Source organism: Lutra lutra, chromosome 14, assembly GCF_902655055.1.
Source record: "Lutra lutra chromosome 14, mLutLut1.2, whole genome shotgun sequence".
Classification (NCBI taxonomy): Eukaryota; Metazoa; Chordata; class Mammalia; order Carnivora; family Mustelidae; genus Lutra; species Lutra lutra.
The window spans coordinates 32157594-32176805 of record NC_062291.1 but is presented as its reverse complement, the minus strand read 5'-3'; the positions used below and the strand labels follow the sequence as shown (position 1 = coordinate 32176805).

The window sequence follows — 19212 nt, the reverse complement described above, 5'->3', positions numbered from 1 at the left end:
GACAGGACTCCATCCCAGGACCTTAGGATCATGACCTGAGCTGAAGGCAGCCACTTAACCGACTGAGCCACCCAGGCGCCCTCAATTTCTACTCCTTAAGGATCACTGCCTCAAGGGAGCCTCCCTACACCTCTCTGACCTTAAGGACTTTTTCTAGTTTTTCATGAAACCCTATATGTCCCTTCAGTAGGGCTGGTTACCATGGCAATTTTACATTTGCTGGTGCAATTGATGGAAGTTTCCTCCCCCACTAAACCATTAGTTCCGTAAGGTCTGGCAGGTGTCATGGCTTGCTCACCCTTGGGTCCCCAGCACCCACCCAAGGCCTGGCACAGGGTGGGTGCTCAAGAGCAGGAGTCGAATGCATGAATGCAAGTGTGGAAGGAAGGATGCTACTGGGATTTCATGCAAGGCAATTTGATCTCTGGACCTGATACTTTGGTGACGACTTGTTGAGAATCTGCTCCATGCCAAATGCTGGGAAGGGTGCAGTCTGACTGTCTAGAGAGGAGACAGACATGCAGACAGGCCATAATGACACAGCACAGCAAGGTTTTGCTTAGAAGACATGCAAGCATTTAAGAGAGGCGTCTGGTGGCGGGGAGACTGGGAATTGGGGAGGGCTTCCCTAGATAAGTTTCTGTGGGAGGACCCTCTGGCCAAGGGCAGAGCAGGGGCAAAGGCCTGGAGGGGAGAGAACCCAAGGAAACTGAGCGCCAGTGAGGCCACATGTGGATGGGGGGCCGTGGGGACAGAAGGGGCCAGACAGCTGAATGAGCCTTTGTTGGAACGGCCCTGGCGCCATCGTGGGGTTTCAAGCAGAGAGGTGACCGGGGAGGGTCCTGCGTCAAAGGAGAGGACTGAGCGGGCAATTTGGGGGACCTCCAGCTCTGGTGCCCAGGGTATGAAGCCCATGGGGCTAGGTTGGGAAGGCTCTGGAGTCACTGCCAGCAGAAACCTCAGGGGACCAGTTTCCTCTCTGACGTCAACGTAAAGGTCACACAGATCCCAGGTCTCTTCTCAGGGGCCACTTAGGGCTTCAATTTGTCTTGTTACCCAGATCCCTTTGGGATCCTGTGACATTCCCAGCCTGGACCACCTCATGGGGTAACCAGTCCCCTGAGCTCCTGAGTCACTGTGAGAAGCAGGACTTCCTTTAATTTGTCCTAAACTTACCTCACTCAAGTTTCAAAGGGGGCCCAATGTCCTAGCATTTCGAGAGTCAGTGGGGGAGGAAAGGCAGGAAGGGGAACTCAGGACATCTTTGACTCTGGGGCCCTCTGCATCTCATCAACCAACACGCTGCACTTCCACAACGATAAGGACGGGCCCCCCGTCTCTCCCTGCCCCCCAAGCCCAGGCCCTCTCTGCAGGGTTCGAAGCCGGGCCAGCCTGATAAACCAGAGGTGAAATCAGGCCATTCGGCTGACTTCTTGCTCTAGCACGCGGACGCCACTGCAGAGGGGCATGTCTGTTACTGGACCCCCAGGCAACCAGACTCCTTCAATCCCACAGACTCTCCTGTTCTTCCAGTCCTGTCCCATCCCTCCAGGACACCGACCTCCAGCTGTAGCACCTCAGGGCTGCAACCCCTCTTCATTGCCCTTCACAGCCCAGCTGCACGCTTCCCTCTCCCATCCCCACAGGCAAACCATCAACAAGGTGGGCCAGCATCATCCAAAACATCACTGTCGCCTCTCACCTGGGCACCCACAACGAGCTCTCCTCTCCTTGCTTTTCTACCTCTGTAATCCATTCTCCATGGGGGCCAAGAGGAAGATAAAATGTAAACCTGAGTGTGTGACTCCCCTTCTTAAAACCCTCCAGTAGCTTCCTGGCTCGTTGAGGGCAAAATTTACAAACCCACCGCCAGAGGTATGCAAAGTGCCACAGGGTTGGCCCCACGACCCCTCGGAACTCCCCGACTTCTCTCTCCTTTTCCCTCATCCCAGCAGGCCACTATGACCTTTCTCTTCTTTAGACACTTCAAGCTCATTTCCACCTCAGGGCCTTTGCACATGCTGTTTCTGCTCAGAATGCTCACTCCCCAGTCTCTGATTTAACTATTTAGTTTGTTCATTCAATTGGCACTTTCATTGTGCTTTATTCTAAGGCAGGCTTGCTCTCAGCACATTTTGAGTTTGGATTCCTTTCTTAATTCTTTGCACAGCTGGTTCCCGCTTGTCAGGTCAAATGCCCCCTTCTCATGATCACCATCAAATACAGATAAGCTGTTCCAAGCCAACCAGACCCTATAGAAAATACGTCTCAATTCACTTTCATCATAACATCAATGGTATTTTCTTATTTATTGCCTTAAGTGCATACTGGCTATGTCTTCCAATAGAATGAAACTCCAGGAGGACAGATCCCTAGAGCCTAGCACTGTGTCTGCCTGTGAGAAGGAATGAATGGAGGGGTCCCCTCTCCCCAAGAGGCTTCTAAGACCACTGTGCTTTCTAAACCCCACAGCTGGCATGTACAAATTGCAGGATCTCAGTGGGAAATGTTTCCTGTGGATACTGCTTGGAGACCCAGGGAGGGGCTGGGCTTCTTGAAGGAGCAAGTCAGGTCTAGTCCACCTTCATAATAACTACGAAAACAACAACTGGCAAGTTCAGAGCGGATGGCAATCCACTGTAGAGCTTTCAAAGGACCTTCCCCGATGTGAATTCCTGGGCCTCTCCCAGCTACTCAGTGAGGCTCTCAGAGCCCCATTTTACAGATGTGGGAGCTGAGGCCCAGGGAGTCACGGCCACGTGGTATGCACGTGAGAAGCCAGCACTCACCCCCATCTCCCAGCGCTGATCTCAAGCTTTTACAAAGGGCTGGGTCCACCTGAGCACGGGTGCTCTGTACACAGCCTGGGGCTCCGTGGAGGGGCTCCTGCTCACAGTCCGCTGCAAGGGCCAGTCTTCAGGGCACTTGGGAAAAGAGGCAATGTGGGCACTTAGAAGGATGCTGGGCTGGGGTTCAGGACAGCAGGGTGACAGCAGCTCCAGACCATTTACTAGGCACCTCCCTGTGCCAGGCACTGTACCAAGTGCTTTGCATACATTTCCTGAATGCCCACAACAGTGCAGTGTAAACGTTGTCCTTGCCCCCATTGTATGGACGAGAAGGCTGAGGCTCTGAGAGCTTACGTCACTTTCCTGTGGTCACAGAGTTGGATCCCGGAACTCAGCCAGCAGACAGTCGAGCCACTGGCTAGTTGGGGGCACTTCCAGAAGTGGCTGGGTGACCCTGAAAGAGCCTTTTGTCCTCTTTGGGTTTAAGAGCCTACCTGTAAAGCCCCAGCTCACACAAGATCTTGTCTAGGCCTGTCGACACACATGGGTGTGTGACCACTGCTGTGTCCTGTGGCCCCCGTAACCTCAGGAAGGGCCTACATGGTTGCCTTGGGGCAGGGGCAGACCATGCTCTGGAGCTTCCAGGAACAATCCATCCTCGGGGCCCCAGCCTCCGGTGCTGGCTGGAAGACAGAGACCAGGGGCACGCGGGAGTGGACAAGGGCTGGAAGACCTTGGAGCTACCAAGAAAGTGACTCATCATATCCACGGGGGCAGGCCGAGGGGTAGTTAAAGTGGGCAAATGCTACAAGGATTGCACCCCGTTACAGAACTGCTGAAATGAACATCAGAAATGGGCTCCCAGCCAGGGCTGCCTTTGGATAGTAAAATCTGGTACTTTCTCTGTATCTTCCTCCCTCCTTTCCTTCCCTCCCTCTCCCTCGATTCCTCCCTTTCCTTTCCTTCCTTTCTCCCTTTCCTTCCTTCCCTCCCTCCCTCCTTTCTCAGAGATTTTGTCTGTTTTTCTACAGAAACATGATTGCACAGCCTTGGTTGTCCACCCCCCAAGGGAGATGGGCATGGCGGATGGAGAGCTGAGAGCCAAGGCCAATTCCTAACTCTTGTGGGATCTGTTACCCTCCGCAGAAGCCCATAGAAGGATGAGTGAGCGAGTGCCCCAGGGAGAGCAGAGGAGGCTGGACCTGACTTCATTCCTAGAAATAGTTGTGCGGTGGGTGGGGGCGTCAGGGGCCCGTGGGTTTCAGGGCTGTGGCAGTGTGTTTTGTTCTGTCAGGAAGAACAGGCTGTCTGCTGGCATCCGGAACCAGACACCCAACTTGGCCGGAGCTCTTGGCCTCGGGAGGCAGCAAGGCCCCGTGGCGATGGCTGATACTGGCCACGGGCTGTTCTCTATCCCTCAGCCTTGTCTTCATTTCTGCAAAACTACCACCTCCTTGTGACCCCAGCGATGGCTCTGGGGACCATCTGGGGGACAGGATGTGGTGGAATGAGTTCAGCAGGAATGGGGACCGTCTCCAGTCCCCAGGTGGCAGTGTAGGTTAGGGGGAGCTCCTTTTGCCCTCTCGGGCCCTCCTTCTCTCCCACTGCAAGATGGACAAATAGTTACCAGTGGACTTCACATCCCGAAGGGGCATGCGTGTCCCTTGTACAGCTGCCCCACGCTCACCAGAGGGATGGCAGGGGGCACCTCGGGCGGCACGGGGCATTGGCAGGACTGGGGGGGCACACCCGCTCCACACTGGGTCGGAGGGCTTGCTGGGATGCACACTGAGGCCAATCCCAACCCCAGAGTAAAGTTTCCTAACCCATGGCTTGGTCTCCCTGTATCTCCCTCAGCTAAGCTGGGGAGGACATGGGCAGACACCAATATTGTAACTGTATGTGTTGGGAGCTGTATTCTTCTAGAACTGAACAGACTCTCCAAAGTCAAGTCCTCTCGCACGGTTGGTGAAGGAGAAATGGAGGGCTGAAGTGGAAACAGGAAATGAATAACCTATACCCATCAAAAATGAGGCGCCGTGGGCATCATGGAGGCACACAACCTTGATTAAGCAGAAAGGAAACTCGATTATCCCAAACATGGCCCTTGTAGGAGAAAGGGGCACCTAACTTCAAGATAACAACATAATAGCAATGCCAGAAAGGTCTCTGTGGACTTCTAGCGCCGTGTCTCAGACTCAGTGCACATTCAGCCCCGGGGATCATCAACCCCTTTCTCACCCCCCTGTTCCTTAAGGTAAAAACAGAGCATCACGTGCTGGTCGTTGCCTCTGAGTGCCAAGGAGCAAAGAACAAGAGAGCCAGGGGTGATGCTGTCAAGCGTCTGGAACTCTAAGAACGCAGGACCCATCAGCCCGAACCAACGCCAGCTGTGATTAATGCGTAAGGCTGTCATGCCCAGACTCACGAGCACCGTGCGGGAACGGAAATTCTTCATTTGAGAAGGACTGGCACCAGGTTCCAGGCCTAAAGGGCAATAAGGGGGGCAGTTTTGGCTGCCAAAGCCCTTGAGCCCCGGGCAGCCTGGAGCCTTGGGGACAGAGACGGGTCAGCCCGCCGTGCCCACGCGCAGGCACATAGCCACGCTGTTCCTAGGACGTCTAGAGCCTGCCCCGCCCTCCCTGCTGGCTTGTCGTGGGGAGCCGGCCACACCATGCCATGACGGCTCGCATAACTATGTGGAGAGACAGCAGCCACTTATATACCCGTCTCTTGCTGGGCATTTTCCTAGGGCTCCCCGCCAGGCTCAGCTCATCACGTTTCCAACCCACTGGGGTGGTTGAGGTGGCAGGCTGGCTCGACCCCCACCCCCGCCTCCCGGAGCCTCCCCAGGGCCTCTGCTGGGTGGAAGTGTCCCCAGCTAAGCCACCTGTGGCTCTTTCAGCTGCGCCCCTGTCCCCCACCCTGAGACACACCCACAGTCCCCAGCTCTGTCCTACCTGTCCTACACAGACAGATGGCAGAGGCTAGAGGGTATGGCAGTAAGTCCGAAAACAAGATTGTGAAGTGAGCTAGAAAGAATGACAGGCAGGCCCACAGCCAGCCCTGCTGCCACTCAGCCTCTGGAGGGTCTGAGCCTTTTGTAATCCTCGCCTCCTTTCTTGTCTGCCCTGTACCCCACCCCCCCAACCTCTGCCACATCCCTGCATGCCCAGCCAACTCCCCTCTGTGCTGGGGGCCTCCCCTGTTTTTCATCTGGGGGCTGAGTGCCCAGGGCCCTGGGGCCTTAAGTAGAAAGGCCAGCTGTGCAGGCCACCATCAGCCATGTGGGTGTCTGCCCAGCCTGTGGCCCACCTCCCAGGGGCTGGGATCCCAGCGCTGGGCCCAGGACGGCAGCTTGGCGGCTCGCAAGGCACGCACTTGCCCCCACCAGAGGACCTGCCCCATCTGTGCCCTAGGTTTCTGCAGCCGCCGCTTGACCTGTGCATCTCTCTAGCCGGACTGTGAGCTCCCCTTTGTCTCCCAAGGACAGGGCAGGGCACAGAGCTTGTGCTCAAGAGCTGTTTGTCAAGAGAGTGATGGAAAGACACGGAGACAGAGAGGCAGGGAAAGGAAGCCTGCCTCTGACCTCTGGTTCTCTCTGCGGGGAATCGCCGTGGCTCCAGCACATACCAGCTCTGCGCCTTGGCTGCCTGACATACCTCTCTGGGCCTCGGTCCTTCTTCCATGTAAAATGAAGATAGCCATTGTATCTGCCGTGTAGCATACGTGTGAGAGACTTCCACGAGATAATGGGTTATGGTACTTAGAACGGCGCCAGGCACAGACGCGCATCGTCGCCTCTATTATGTCCTCCAGCCTCATCGGGCATGGCCTCCCTGGAAGAGAGTGCCGGCCATTGCTAAGTCCTTGTCTGCTTGCCATGGCCCAGGGCAGCACTCTGCCAGTGGAGGGACGGACCCTGGAGGACATGCATCAGAAGTACACGTCTTCGGATACTTGGGACTTGGTTTTCAGTCCCAGACCTGCGGCTGCCTGACCCTGGATCCTTGATGGGAACACTCTGCCCTCTTCAGGGTCCTCCTCTGGAAATCATGGCCACGGGAGCCTGCACCTCAGAGAGGCGAGGGGAGGAGGACGTATGGTGTACATGGCACGATGTGGGCCATCACACTGGCTGGATCAGAGACCACCCAGGCCGCCCCAATGGGGGAGCAGGAACCTGCCAGGTAGTCTCCGAGGTGGGAGGCTGGCTGGGCTGTGTCCAGGCATGGGGGCAGCCTGGGATGGTGTGGGCACCGGAGAGCGTCGGGACGAGGAATAGGGGGCTGCAGCCATGTGCCCAGCATATCCCACCTTCTAGTCCCTTCTAAGGGCCACAGGCTTTTCCTGTTGACTGCCCCTTTTCTGTAAAGTGGCCCTGATATTCTTCTGGCGACACTAGGGGAGAGCTGTCCCTTGGGACCCTGCAGGGCAGAATAGGCAGAGGCTAGACTTGGGGACCCTCCACGGAGTCTGAGGCTGGGAGCCCCTCCGCCCTCAGCAGCCTGGCACAAGGCCCTGGCTCAGCACACACGGGGCCGGAGCTGGCAGGGGAGGAGTGACTCTCCAGCAAAACATGCCCCTGCCCCCTCTGTGCCCTGAGCATCGACCTCAGCAGCCAGCCAGACAGAGTTTCTTCGAGGCCAAAGGATCAGAGCTTTCCTATCCCACTGTCCCCGGGATGAGCCCTCCCAGGGCCCTCAGCACTTCCACAAGGGATGTCCTGTCTCCCCCACCGCCCCACCCCCAGATGCTCCAGAATAGAGCTCTGCATCCTTCCTCTCCCCCTGCCGGCCCTCGGCTCTCTCCCTGTGGGTAAGGGCACTAGCCCACGAAGCCTTGGGCTTGAGTCCTGGCTCCGTCTCCCAGCCATCGCCCCTGTGTGGTCCCTAGACATCGGAGGCTCAGTGGTCTCAGCTTTGAACCAGGGAGAACCGCAGCCCCAACCCCCAGACTGCTTGCAAGCTCTATTGTGTTGCAGACACTCTACTCTCTGTTGTATGACGCTCTCTCTTAATGTAAATACCTGCGGGGTCATTCACAGTTACCTGGGCTCACAGGCTCACCCCTGCCTTATACTGTCCCTTGCCCAAGTATACCAAATAGTCAACACGTGCCCATCTTCCTTCTGCGATTTTACCACCCCCCCTACCCCCTTGGCCCCTCCCGTATGCTACTCCATGTCTTCTCTTAGTAGGGCCATGCGGCCTCTTCCTGGCTCCTTCCTTGATTCTAGCTCATTCTCAGCTACAGCTTTGCACAGGTGGATCATGTCCCTTCCTTTCCTGGAGACCCTCACGGCCTTTTCAGGGTGATGTCCAACCCCCTCTGGGGCTACCTCCCTCGCCCCAACTTTTCTTTCCAGCCTTATCTCTTACTCCATCCCTCCGTGGGAGCTTGCTACCGTCATTCTGGATCACTCCTCCCTTCCCAGAGTGGGCAAGGAGCGGAAAAGCCTCTTCCTTAGGTCCCTGCACTTGTTCTACACTGTTCCTTCAGCTCACAATGTCTTTATATGCGTTTTTATTTACTGACGATTTACTTGTCTTTCAGGGCTTGCTTCAAACGCTGCTTCTTCTGCAAAGACTTTCTTGATTCCTCCCTTTAAAAGTGATCACTCCTTCTCTTGCACTCTCCAGCCCTCTTTAGCATTTACCTAACCCTGGACATGAGGGACTCTGATTCACTGGGTGTCCCCAGGGAACTGAGCAGCTGATAACCCTCTGTGGGTGAAGGTCACTTGCTGATGTAGCCCACAGGCAGCCCAGATCCGTCACGGGTATATAGTCAGCCCAGAAGTCTGGCCGCTGGGGTGTGGCCTGCCTCTGCTGGGCTGGGGTTAGGAAGTAGAAGGTGGGGGTTCACTTAATACCTCTGGCCATGGTGTCTGCTCTCAAAGGGCAGGTCCTAAGGGAAAGACTGATAGCTGAGTGTCTGCTGCAAACATGTGGAATCATCATAGGCGTGGATGGCTCTCTGAGACCCCGGGAAGTATAGTTTCTTCTTTCTCCTGCTCTCCTCTGCTGGCCTCTCCGACACAGGGAGGTAGACAGACAGGGAGAAGTGGACACACAGCAGATACTGCTGCCCACCTGTGAGTCCGCCCCTCCCCCGCCAGACAGCCATCCCTGATTCTTTGGAGTTTCTGCAAAATTCCAGATTCACCCACACCCCCAAGCAACAGCTGCTACAAATGTGGCTCGTTTCCCTCTCAGGACACAGCGAAGCTGTTAGCCTGCCTCTGTATGGGTAAGGAGAAGGAACATGACCTTTCAGAAAAGTCCCACTGCCCACTGGTTCCTGCTCCAGGCTGTGGCTGGACACAGTGACGTGCTGGGAGCTTGAGTCTCATCATAAACTTCATCTGCAAGGTCCTCTGACCCATGGTAGTGGCAGTGATCTCAAACACACTGTCCGAGGAACCAACCGTCACCCGGCTTGCGACTACCCCTCCCTCTGCCACAGTCCATGGCTCTCTGTGTCCCCCAGCCCTCACACAGCCTACATCCCACTCAGTAACTACATTGTGGGCAAGCTTTGCTGCTTTTCCTCCAGTATCTTCCATGGTGTAGGACTCCAGAGTTGACCGAGCATTCTTGGAATAACCCTGTGAGATCATTATTTATATGTAAGAGATGAGCTAATGGAAACTCAGAAGCATTAGTGGCTTGTCTAATGCTGAAGAGCGAGGCACAGGGAGCTGGGGTTCACACGGGGGTCTCCTGCCCCATGGAAAAGGCCGCCATCGCCCTCTCTGAGGGCAGGCCTGCATCTCCCCATCTTGCAACCCCTGCAGAGCCCTGCATGCTGTCCTGTGCTGTGGATAGAAACATCCAGAATTTTCCACTGTGTTGGAATGATTTTGTCTCCAGCAGGGCAGAGAGGGAAGTAGGAGCGAGCTGACGCCTTTGGCAACCCGAGCCACGTTTCCCCACCACATTCATTGGCATGACGTGGCATTCTCCTCCAGGACCTCATGTGGCTGGGTGCAGCTGTGTGGAGGCTGTAACTTCTCCTCATGACCTCATTTCACCAGAACCCTTTCCCACTCAACACAACCATCCCCATCATGGCAACTAACAATCGTTTCAAGCCACGTATGCGTCAGGCCCTGTGTGCATCCTGGCGAGGAGGGTGCTAGCCTCACCCCCACTTTACGTGACGTGAAGGGCTAACTCATCCATGGTCCCTGTGACTCATATGGAATAGAAGAGGATGACTGGGATTTGAACCCAGGTTGCCCAGAAGTCAGAGCCCACACTCGTAGCTGCTGGGTTAGCCCGCCTCTCCTTGGGCGGCTCCCGGGGGTACCACTGCCACTGAACCCAGTGAGCGCTCCTCCTGACAGGTGGCACAGCGTTGCCAGGACCAGTCCCTGTGATGCGGGAGTCAGAGTGGGGAAAGCCTGTACTGAACTAGACAGGACAAGGCATAATGGACACGTGACTTATTCCAGGGAAATTGCATCTCCAGCCCAGCAGGCAGGCACGGGCACCTTCAGGCTGCAATGGCAGAAGCAGATGCCCAGAAAAGCTGAGGACCCTGCAGCGCTGGCGGCTGTCCCTTTGCAGTGGGGCCAAATTGCTGTGGGAGCACAGCTCTGGGGGGTGATCAGAAGGAGAGGCCACCAGCTGTGCCTGGGAGAGTCACAGGAGACATCACAGAGGTGGGGACAGAAAGCGGGGCAGAGGAGGGGAAAGAGGGCAGCACAGCATCAGGGAGGGGAGGGTGTTGGGTGTTAGAGTCCAGCTGAGCCGGGTTTGGCCCCATGGACTTGGGTCCTGGTAGGGCTGGCGACACACGGGATCTAAGCCCCAAGCAGCATCGCATCCTTATTAGCGGAGAACGCCAATTAGAGTCAAGCCCGAAGGGCTCCTCCCACTTCTATCCACAGCCTCTATTCAGCCTTATGATTAAATAATGTTTTATCTTGAAATATTTCAGACAAAGAACTATAAACATAATATAATCTATTACTGGGCAATAAAAAGGAATGAAGAAGTGTTACATGTCACAGCATGGATGAACCTTGCAAACATTACACTAAATCCATAGAACTAGGAAGCAGATGAGTGGGGATGTGAGGGTGACAGACAAAGGGTCCAGGGTTTCTTCTGGGGTCATGAAATATTCTAAACATGATTGTGGTGAGGGACGCACAGCTCTGTGAACAGACTGGAAACCACCAAATTACACACTTCGAATGGATAAATTTTACAGAAAAATTGTATCTCAATGAAGTTGTTACCAAGAGGTAACATGAGCCTGGAATGTCCTCCATCCAGCTTAAATGTTCCCAACATTGAGGTTCCTGGGTGGCTCCGTGGGTTAAGTGTCCAACTCGATTTTAGCTTGTGTGGTGATCTCAGGATCGTGAGATGGAGGCCCACGTTGGGCTCCGTGATCAGTGTGGAGTCTGCTTGAGACTCTCTCTCCCTCTCCCTTTGCCCTTCCCCCATTTATGCTCTCTCTCTAAATAAATAAATAAAATATTTAGAAAAAAGAGTTACCAATATAGCCAAACCCTGCAGGACCGCAGCCCCACCTGTCCCTCCTCCCCCCAGAACGTGATGCTTATCGTTCGGGTGCATTTCCCTATACCCTTAGGACTTAGGCATATATTCCCTGAACGATGTGTCCTGTTGTTTTATATGTTTTTCAACTTTATATAAATGAGTTGTATTGTACCTATTGTCTTGTAATTTGCTTTTTTTCCCTCGATAGGATGAGGTTCATCCTTGGCATTGCTTGGCCTGGAGGTCAAGTTCATCCATGCTCCCTGTAAATGATATTTCGTTTGTGAAAGTACCACCGTCCCACATCCCACAATGTGTGTCTCCACTCTGCTTCTGACAAATATTTAGGCTTTCCTTTCCCTTTTCCCTGCAGTGCACACAGGCCGCAGGGAATGCCCTTTCCTCCCTTCTGCGGGAGTGTTTCTCAGGTGGGGCAGCTCTGTGGGGCCCAACCCACAGTTTGTCAGATACTGTCCCGTTATTTGCCTCTCCTTACACATGAGGAAACTGAGGACCAGAGAGAGGATGTGACCTGCTCAGAGTCCCTCAGGGTCTGGGACCGATGCCCAGTCCAGGGCTCTTCTAGCCACAGCACACTGCCTTTCCAGAACCCTCCATTTCCTGATTTTTATTTTGCTGCAAATCCCAGCGACCACCCAGCGGGCCTTATCAGAGCCGATCTAGGAGAAACACATTATCAGTGCTGTCCAGGAGGGCTGGGGATCTGGCAGGGCTTTCGGGAGGAAACGGGGAAGAAACGAACTTTGGATAATGCTCCAGGCGGCTCCCAAGTGCTGAGAGGGCAGCCTTGGGAGGAGGGGCCCTTCCCATGCTGGCTCCCCTGGCTGGGGACTTCCTTACCTCCCGGAGGTAACAGCCGGCCTCCCACCAGGCAAGCTGTTTGCCTGAAACAGAGCCAAAAGGCCACAGGAAGTGCCTGTGTCTGGAGCCCAGGGTCTCAGCTTTATTGACTGGCTGTCTGATTTCTAAGGCACAACATCCTGGCTCTGGTTCGGCCCTGGCTCCCTTTCCCTCCAGCCTCTGCTTTGGCACCTGGGTGTCATCAGGGAGCCTGCTGCAGGGACACTGGCAGGCAGGGAGGCCTGAGGGTCTCCGCAGGCCACATTAGGGATTGGGAACTTTAACCTAAGGGCGAATGAAAGGAGGCTTTAAGTAGAGTTGTGCATTTCGTTTATCAAAGACCATTCAGGGAGCTGTGAGGGGCTCCTGCAGGGAGCAAGGTGAAAGGTCCTGGCAGCTGGAACAGGTGTGCTGCTGGAGGGGCTGGAGGCAATGGGTGGGGTGGGATCAGTGGGACTTGGTGGTGGGTGGGATATAGAAGGAAAAGCCTGGGTTCCAGCCTAAGTGTAAGCCTGTGTGGTGGCGGCAGCCCCATTCCCTGGGACTGGGGATGGGACTGGGGATGTTGGCTATGGGCCAGGTTTGGGGAAAAGATTGTGGCTTCAGTGGTGTGCGTTTTGAGGACGGGCGACCTGTGCCATGTCCTGGGGCAGATGTCACGGAGGCTGTCTGGTGTGGTGTGTAGGTGAGTTTGAAGGTTCTTCCTGCCTGAAAACCCACAGAGTCTCCTCTCAGTGTATAAGAGGCTCATGCTGAGTTTTGCTGTCAAATACCTATAGAATCTAAATCTAAATGGTCAGTGATCACAGCCCAAGAGAAACCTTCACAGGTGTATACCTCCTGGTCTGTTTTCACTTCCCATCCGAAGACACATTACTTGTCCCAGTAGGTGGTTGTGTCCGGATTACACACTGAGCACACATTAGGCATTCTGTTAGCATGGTAACCAAACAGCAGAGAGAAGGAGCAGGAGCGAAGGATGGAAGGAGCTGTGGGGATGCAGTAGCAGGCCTGGAGGGGTTAAGAGTCTGTCAGGTAGAAACAGAACAAAGCTGTCAGAACAGCATGAGCAGATGTGAACGGGACAGGCAGACGAGCAGGTCGGTTTTACTGAAAGACAATGGGTACAGCATAATAAGAGATCGGTCAGAGCCCAGGCTTGAGAAACAAATGACCTTATTACTTGAGGGGGGAGGAGCGGGGGGTGTATGGGCGCTAGGGAGCCATGGATGGTTTCTGAGCGGTCGAGTGGAATTGATAGGACTCAGCGATGACGGAGTATGTGGGTGAAGAAGGAGGCATTGATACTGCCACTGGGTTGGAGCCTGGGAGTCTGGGAGGTCAGATGGGACATGAGATGGGACTGCAAAAGCAGAAGGAGGAGGTGGGGTGGCAGAGGGAGGAGCAGCACAGAAGCCTGGCCAAGGCAGAAAAGAGAGTGAGTTGGAATCCAATAGGAGGGGCTCATCAGGCTGGCCCTCAGGGATGTGCTTTAAGGATTAGCTAGGAATGACTCAGAATTAACCCATCAATTATTTGCCTATAAAGCAGAGTTTACCTGAAAACGGTATTTCTTTAGTGTAAATGTTCTGCCTAACGACCATCAGCTCAGCAGTTTTTTGCTTTATTAATGGCACCCAGGGACACTTTGGTCTAAATTCTCCCTTTTCTGGGTTAGCTGAGTCTAAAATGAGGAGAACCACGGGGGAGGATGGCTGTGGATCTGCTCTGCTGCAGTCCAACAGAAGTGGGGGGACCCAGTCTAGGATGGAAACTCTGGCCATAGTCCCTGCCTGTGAAAATGCCCTGAGGCTGTTGGGGAGGGGGGAATCTGCCACCAGGGCAAACAAGGCAAGGCTAGACAAAGAAAGGGCTTCAGGACAGGTGGACACCAGCTATTACCACCTATGGGAAATAACCAAGCCCAGAGAGGCAGTTCCAACCTGAAAACCAATCGCCAACTTTCACTGCTGGAAGGGGCTTCTCTGCCCTCAAGCCAGCCTCCACGTCATTGTTAGTTATTGGTCTAGAATACGAACTGGATGAGGTCAGATCCCTGCTCCCCTTCTCTGATGCCACATCACCTCCGGAAGGGTAACAACGCCAGTGCACGGTGTAACACCTCTCCGGGTCTGCACCCACAACAGACATCATCAAACGATTACCACGTCTTCCACCGAGCCTGGATGTAGCCTCCGAATCAGACTCTGGACACCCTGGGCAGCCATTACTAATCAATCACCCTCAGGATGGAAACCGTTTCCCTGTTAGAAGGGGGAGAGCTGGGACTCCTCGGCCCGACCCTTTGCCATCTTTTCCCACCCTTATTTCAGATCACTGCTTCTATGCTCCAGCTTCCTCTAACTGCTGGTCATTCCTAAATACGCTGCCTTTTTCTTCTTCTCGAGCCTCTGTCCATGCAGGTGCCTCAGCCGGAGACGTCTATGCAGACTGTTAGCTGCTCTTCCATTATCTGTTCTTCCGCTTCCAACAGCGACAGACCTGTATCTGGGTATATGGCTGCCCCGCCTCCCCGGGGGCTGGTAACCACGTGACTAAGTGCTGGCCAATGGGATACAAGCAGAAGTGATGCATGTTGGGATTTCCCCCCCACCCGCACCCTCTTAAGGGTTTGGGCGTATATTGCCCCAGCCTCCTTCCTCTTCCACGCTAGCGGGAGACGGCGAGAACAGAGCAATGCCAGCAGCGTGCCACATGAAGGAGATAGCAAGGCCACCTTCCCAGCGCGGCACTACTGTCCTCTGACCCCCTAAGGAAGAGACCGCCCCTCCTCCTCGTTGGAGTCCCTGTAGTCCGAGCTGTTGTTGCGGTGGTAGCTGAGTCTGTACCCTGAGCAGACGCCCTTCTGCCAACCTCCAGGGCCACCTCCTCAGTGAAGTTCTCCCCGAGTCCCAGGCTCCTCTGGGATCCCTGTCACGCCGCACACCTCTCATTTGCACACGTGAGCCAGGGGATGGCCATGGTCCCTCCCACAAGCCAGGCTAGGGCAACTTCTCTCCCGCTCATCCATCCTCCGCACCACAGCCGGCTAAGGTGCTAATGCACAGACCCCAGCAGGCCACGCCCTCGCCCCCGCTGTTGCAGTCCGAACCTCTGGGACTCCGGACTCCTCTCCCCTCAGAAATGAGGCCACACAGCGGAGCGGAGCCACCTACTCCTGTGACTCCTTCCGTGTGAAACCCCTCACGCTGCCAGCCCCAGTGTGGCGGGCCTGAAGGAGCTGCTTCCTTGCTGGCTGGAGGCTCCATTGTCCTGCTCCTCATTTGTTACTGAGAACGGGGACTGAAACGGGAGTTTCCCTAATCTTTGTATTCTTCTTCTCAAGTGGCCTGGGAAGTCTCACGGTGCCGTATTGGTTCCCAAGGCCCTTCTCCCGTCCCACCAGTTTGTATGCTTTAGGAATTGCCAACGCTTACTCCTCTGAACTTCTGAAGGCTGTGACTGTCCTGCCGAGCCCCACCCCTCAGCACCCTGCAGGCCCAGCACAACCGTGGAACTCAGTGAATGTGTCCCAGGAGCAGCCAGACCTCAGCAAGGGCATGGCTATTTTGGGACAGGGAGGATCCTGGGAGGATGCTGACGAGGTCAGAGTTGGAAGGGAAGGAGGTGGGTTTTCTGCCCATGATTATGTGCCCTGAACCTTCTGGAGGCCATCCAGGGGCCCAAGGCTGCCACTAGGAAGAACACACCCAGGACCCCGCCTTAGCCCAGTAAGCCGCAGCGGTGGACTGGGGCAGGCACGGGCTCAAGATCCTAGGCTCGGATCCCAGTGGCCACAGAAGGCAGAAAAAAAAAATGTTTATGTGTTGTGTCCCAGCAGCCGTGAAAGATCTGCATCAGCAGGGCAGGCTTGAGGTAGGGTGGGGTGGGGTGTGTGATGTGGGAAGGCGGGGTATCAGAAACCAGCCAGAGGGCGAAGGGGGAACACAGGAAAGAATATAATCACTCAGGAAGGATAATTGATGATCCTTTACCCGAGATGCATTGAGCATCTACTATGTACAGGCGTCTAATCAGATGCTGGCAAGACAAAAATTATAATGCTTTGTGGGTAGCACTTTCCAGTTGTATAAGTTTTTCTGCAAATATCGGGAACCTCAAAGTGGTTCCTAAAGTGGTTTATAAACGTTGACCTTAAGGAAATAATCTGAGAGGCATCATTTAGACCCAAGAGGGAGAGAGGCATTCTACTCCTGGGTTTGGAGATTTGCTATTATTTTAGAACGTCAAAAACCCACACTGCCCGTTTGGAGTGTTCTGGAAGGTCATCCATCGAGAATTACGTGGTACTGTTTCTGGCATGCAGCAGGAGCTGGGTTAGGGGCTATGGTGGTGAGCACGATTATTCATGACCGCTCGGCAGCCCCGTGGTGGGCAGCCTTCCGTGTGAAGGAGGTAAGTTCACGGTGTGGTGAGAACCCTCAGCTTAGGCAGAAGGGGCAGGTGCAGGGACCCACCCAATGGGACCTAGCCCATCCCAGCAGATGCACTTGACTCCATGCTTCCACGGTCTGAGATGCCTCTCTGTGCAGCCCTTCCAGTCCCTTCCTGCTGCCTCTCCAAGAACCTGGGAGAACATCTTAGTCTTCTTCCGATCTTGTCTCAATTTTAGGTCCTCTGATTAAATTCTCCTGGTGCTACCCATCTGGCTCTGACCTCTAATTTGGACCAAACTGCCCTTTGGGTGATTCTCAAACACTCGGGACACCCCTCCCAGGAGCCCTGTTGCTCTCCTCCCATCTCCTGCCAACTGGGTGCCTGCTGGTGGCTGCTCTCCACAGAGGACCGGTGTCAAGGCTTTTCTGCTCTCCACTGCATCCCTCCCTCTCCCTGCCCAAGACCCCAGGGTGCCTACAGACTCCCAGAAGTGAGGCGAGATGAAGCAGTTTTGGAATTTTTCTCCTTCCCGCCACATCCCTCCCTAGCCTCCCCGCCTCCCAGCCTCCCAGGACCTCCTGAGTCAGACTCTCCCAAGCACAAAATTGATGCCTATTGTTTAGATACCCACTTAGCGGGTGGACAGGACACGTGAAGCCCAAGCAGGATGGAGAGGGAGAAAGTCAAGTCTCTGCCTTATCATAAATATGCAGCCCATGCCCCCCCCCCATAACAAGGCAGTCTGATAGGATTTCTGTACATCTTTTGAGTCTGAGAGGAATTGAGGAAATAATGGAAATAGTGCTTCCTAGAAGTCAAGATTGGCACTAAATACTATTTGAATGGACAGGTTTATCTGAGGCACGTGCTGCCTTAGAAAGCCCGATGCTAACGGGTGCTCTGCCCATGCCTGGCTACCCTTCCCTCTCCTTCATCCCATCTCATTAATCTTGGCATTCTTCTCCCAGAAGCTTTCCCAGATGCCAAGGCTCAATGTCTTGGGCCCTGAGGGAGGGAGGGAACTTCCCAGGACTCGGACACCCTTTTAATTAACCTGGGCGACCCTCTCCCGACGGGCCAGCTGAATCCCGTCATGGCCCCACTGTATCCCGGGGCAGCGCCCTGAACTGTGACTCCCACCCCAGCTCCCTCATTCTTCTGAGAATGTGGGCCCTCTGTTTCCCATATGTTCACCACCTGTTGGCCTCCATTCCCTGGCCTGGGGGACCTGGGTGGGGACTATCGGGGCCCCTGGTAGCCTGTGCCCTGTGGCGATCCTGCCGGTGTCACATGTCCACAGAGGGTGGCAGGGGGCCTGCCTGGAGCTGGCAGAGGACCTCTACGATTACTCCAAAGTGTCCCCCCATCTAAATCCTTTTTGGCAGCTTCCTTCCTCATCTCCAAAGAGGAAGTTACTCATGGGAAAAGTCATTCCAGTTACTCATGGGAACAGTGAGGCTTGCCCATCTGTCACTCTCATAGCTTCATCATAATGGCCAGCAACGTAGAAAAGTCCTCATGAGCTATAACTTGTCACCGTTATTAATGGCGGACAGTGCCATCAAACCCAATGCCCAGCAGGGTGCTCTGGGTGAGACGCAGAGGAAGAGTACTTGAACAGGCATCCTCCCCAGTGACCAGAGCGGAAAGGGAAGGTCAATGGCAAAAGCAGGGTCTGAGTCCAGATGAAGCCCCACGTCACACTGCAGCCTTTACTCTGTGTGCATGTGTGTGTTTATGGGTACAGCCTAGACACAGGGGAGCGAACATATGGCACCCTGAGCCGTCCAGCTAAGGCAGGCAAGTTTTACAAGGATGGGCTAATCCATTCATCCATGTAACACGTTTGTACACCTACTATGTGTCAGGAGTTGGGGGCACGACAGTGAACTTGATGAGCCAGGTCCCTGCCCCCGCCTCCATGGTAACTTGAACGTGGCCACGCGCATCATCGTATGGGATTTCACGACCCCACGTGCACCCCCACAGAGGAGCAGACGAATGAATGAATGCTTGAATAACTGAAACCCGCAGAGGGAAGGTGAACATCACAGATGTAGCCATCCCCATCTTTCAGGTGAAAAGCGACGCTCTGAACTGCTGCGGCTACAGCACACCCGTGAAGATGGCCCTGGCGCCTGTCCCCATCCTTGTCCGCTATTCGCAGAGCTCCTTACCTGGCGGGCAGTGGCACCCTGGAGACGTCTTCGGGAGGGCCTCCCGGCGCCTCCGAGAGTGGAGCTTCCATTTCTGCAAAAGGAGACAGAGGAGAGGAGTCATAGAAGCAGAAGGCCGAGCCCCAGGAAGGGTCTGCGACTGGTGGGGACGGAGGGGGAGAAAAGGCCGCCTGGGGGCCACAGGAGGACTGTTCCAGGATCAAAGACTGGCCACGGGCATCTGCGTAATAAGAAGCAGATGGAGAAGGTCCCATCTAGGGAATCTCAGTGTCTGATGTCTTTGGAGTGCTCTTAAAGAAATTAACGCCAACCCCAAGGCCCTGTAAACCAGTTGTGGCCTTCCTGCACCCCACCATCATGGGCACAATGACTCGCTCTTCTCGGCTCTCTGCTAATTGTTTCCTGTCTAGGTCTGGGCTCCTGATTGATCCCAGTGTCAGGGACAATGACTATTCTTCTGGGGTCCCT

The 19212-nt window shown here is 54.8% G+C and overlaps 1 protein-coding gene across 10 annotated transcripts in view; it reads right to left on the bottom strand.

Annotated features, from left to right (window-relative positions):
• COL13A1 (collagen type XIII alpha 1 chain) overlaps positions 1-19212 on the bottom strand; it is a 141215-nt gene that overhangs the window by 106787 nt on the left and 15216 nt on the right. For all 10 annotated transcript variants that reach the window (XM_047703176.1, XM_047703175.1, XM_047703177.1 and 7 more), the window contains exon 2: positions 18745-18817. In XM_047703176.1, the coding sequence (XP_047559132.1) occupies positions 18745-18817 (73 nt within the window). The remainder of the gene's footprint in view (positions 1-18744; positions 18818-19212) is intronic.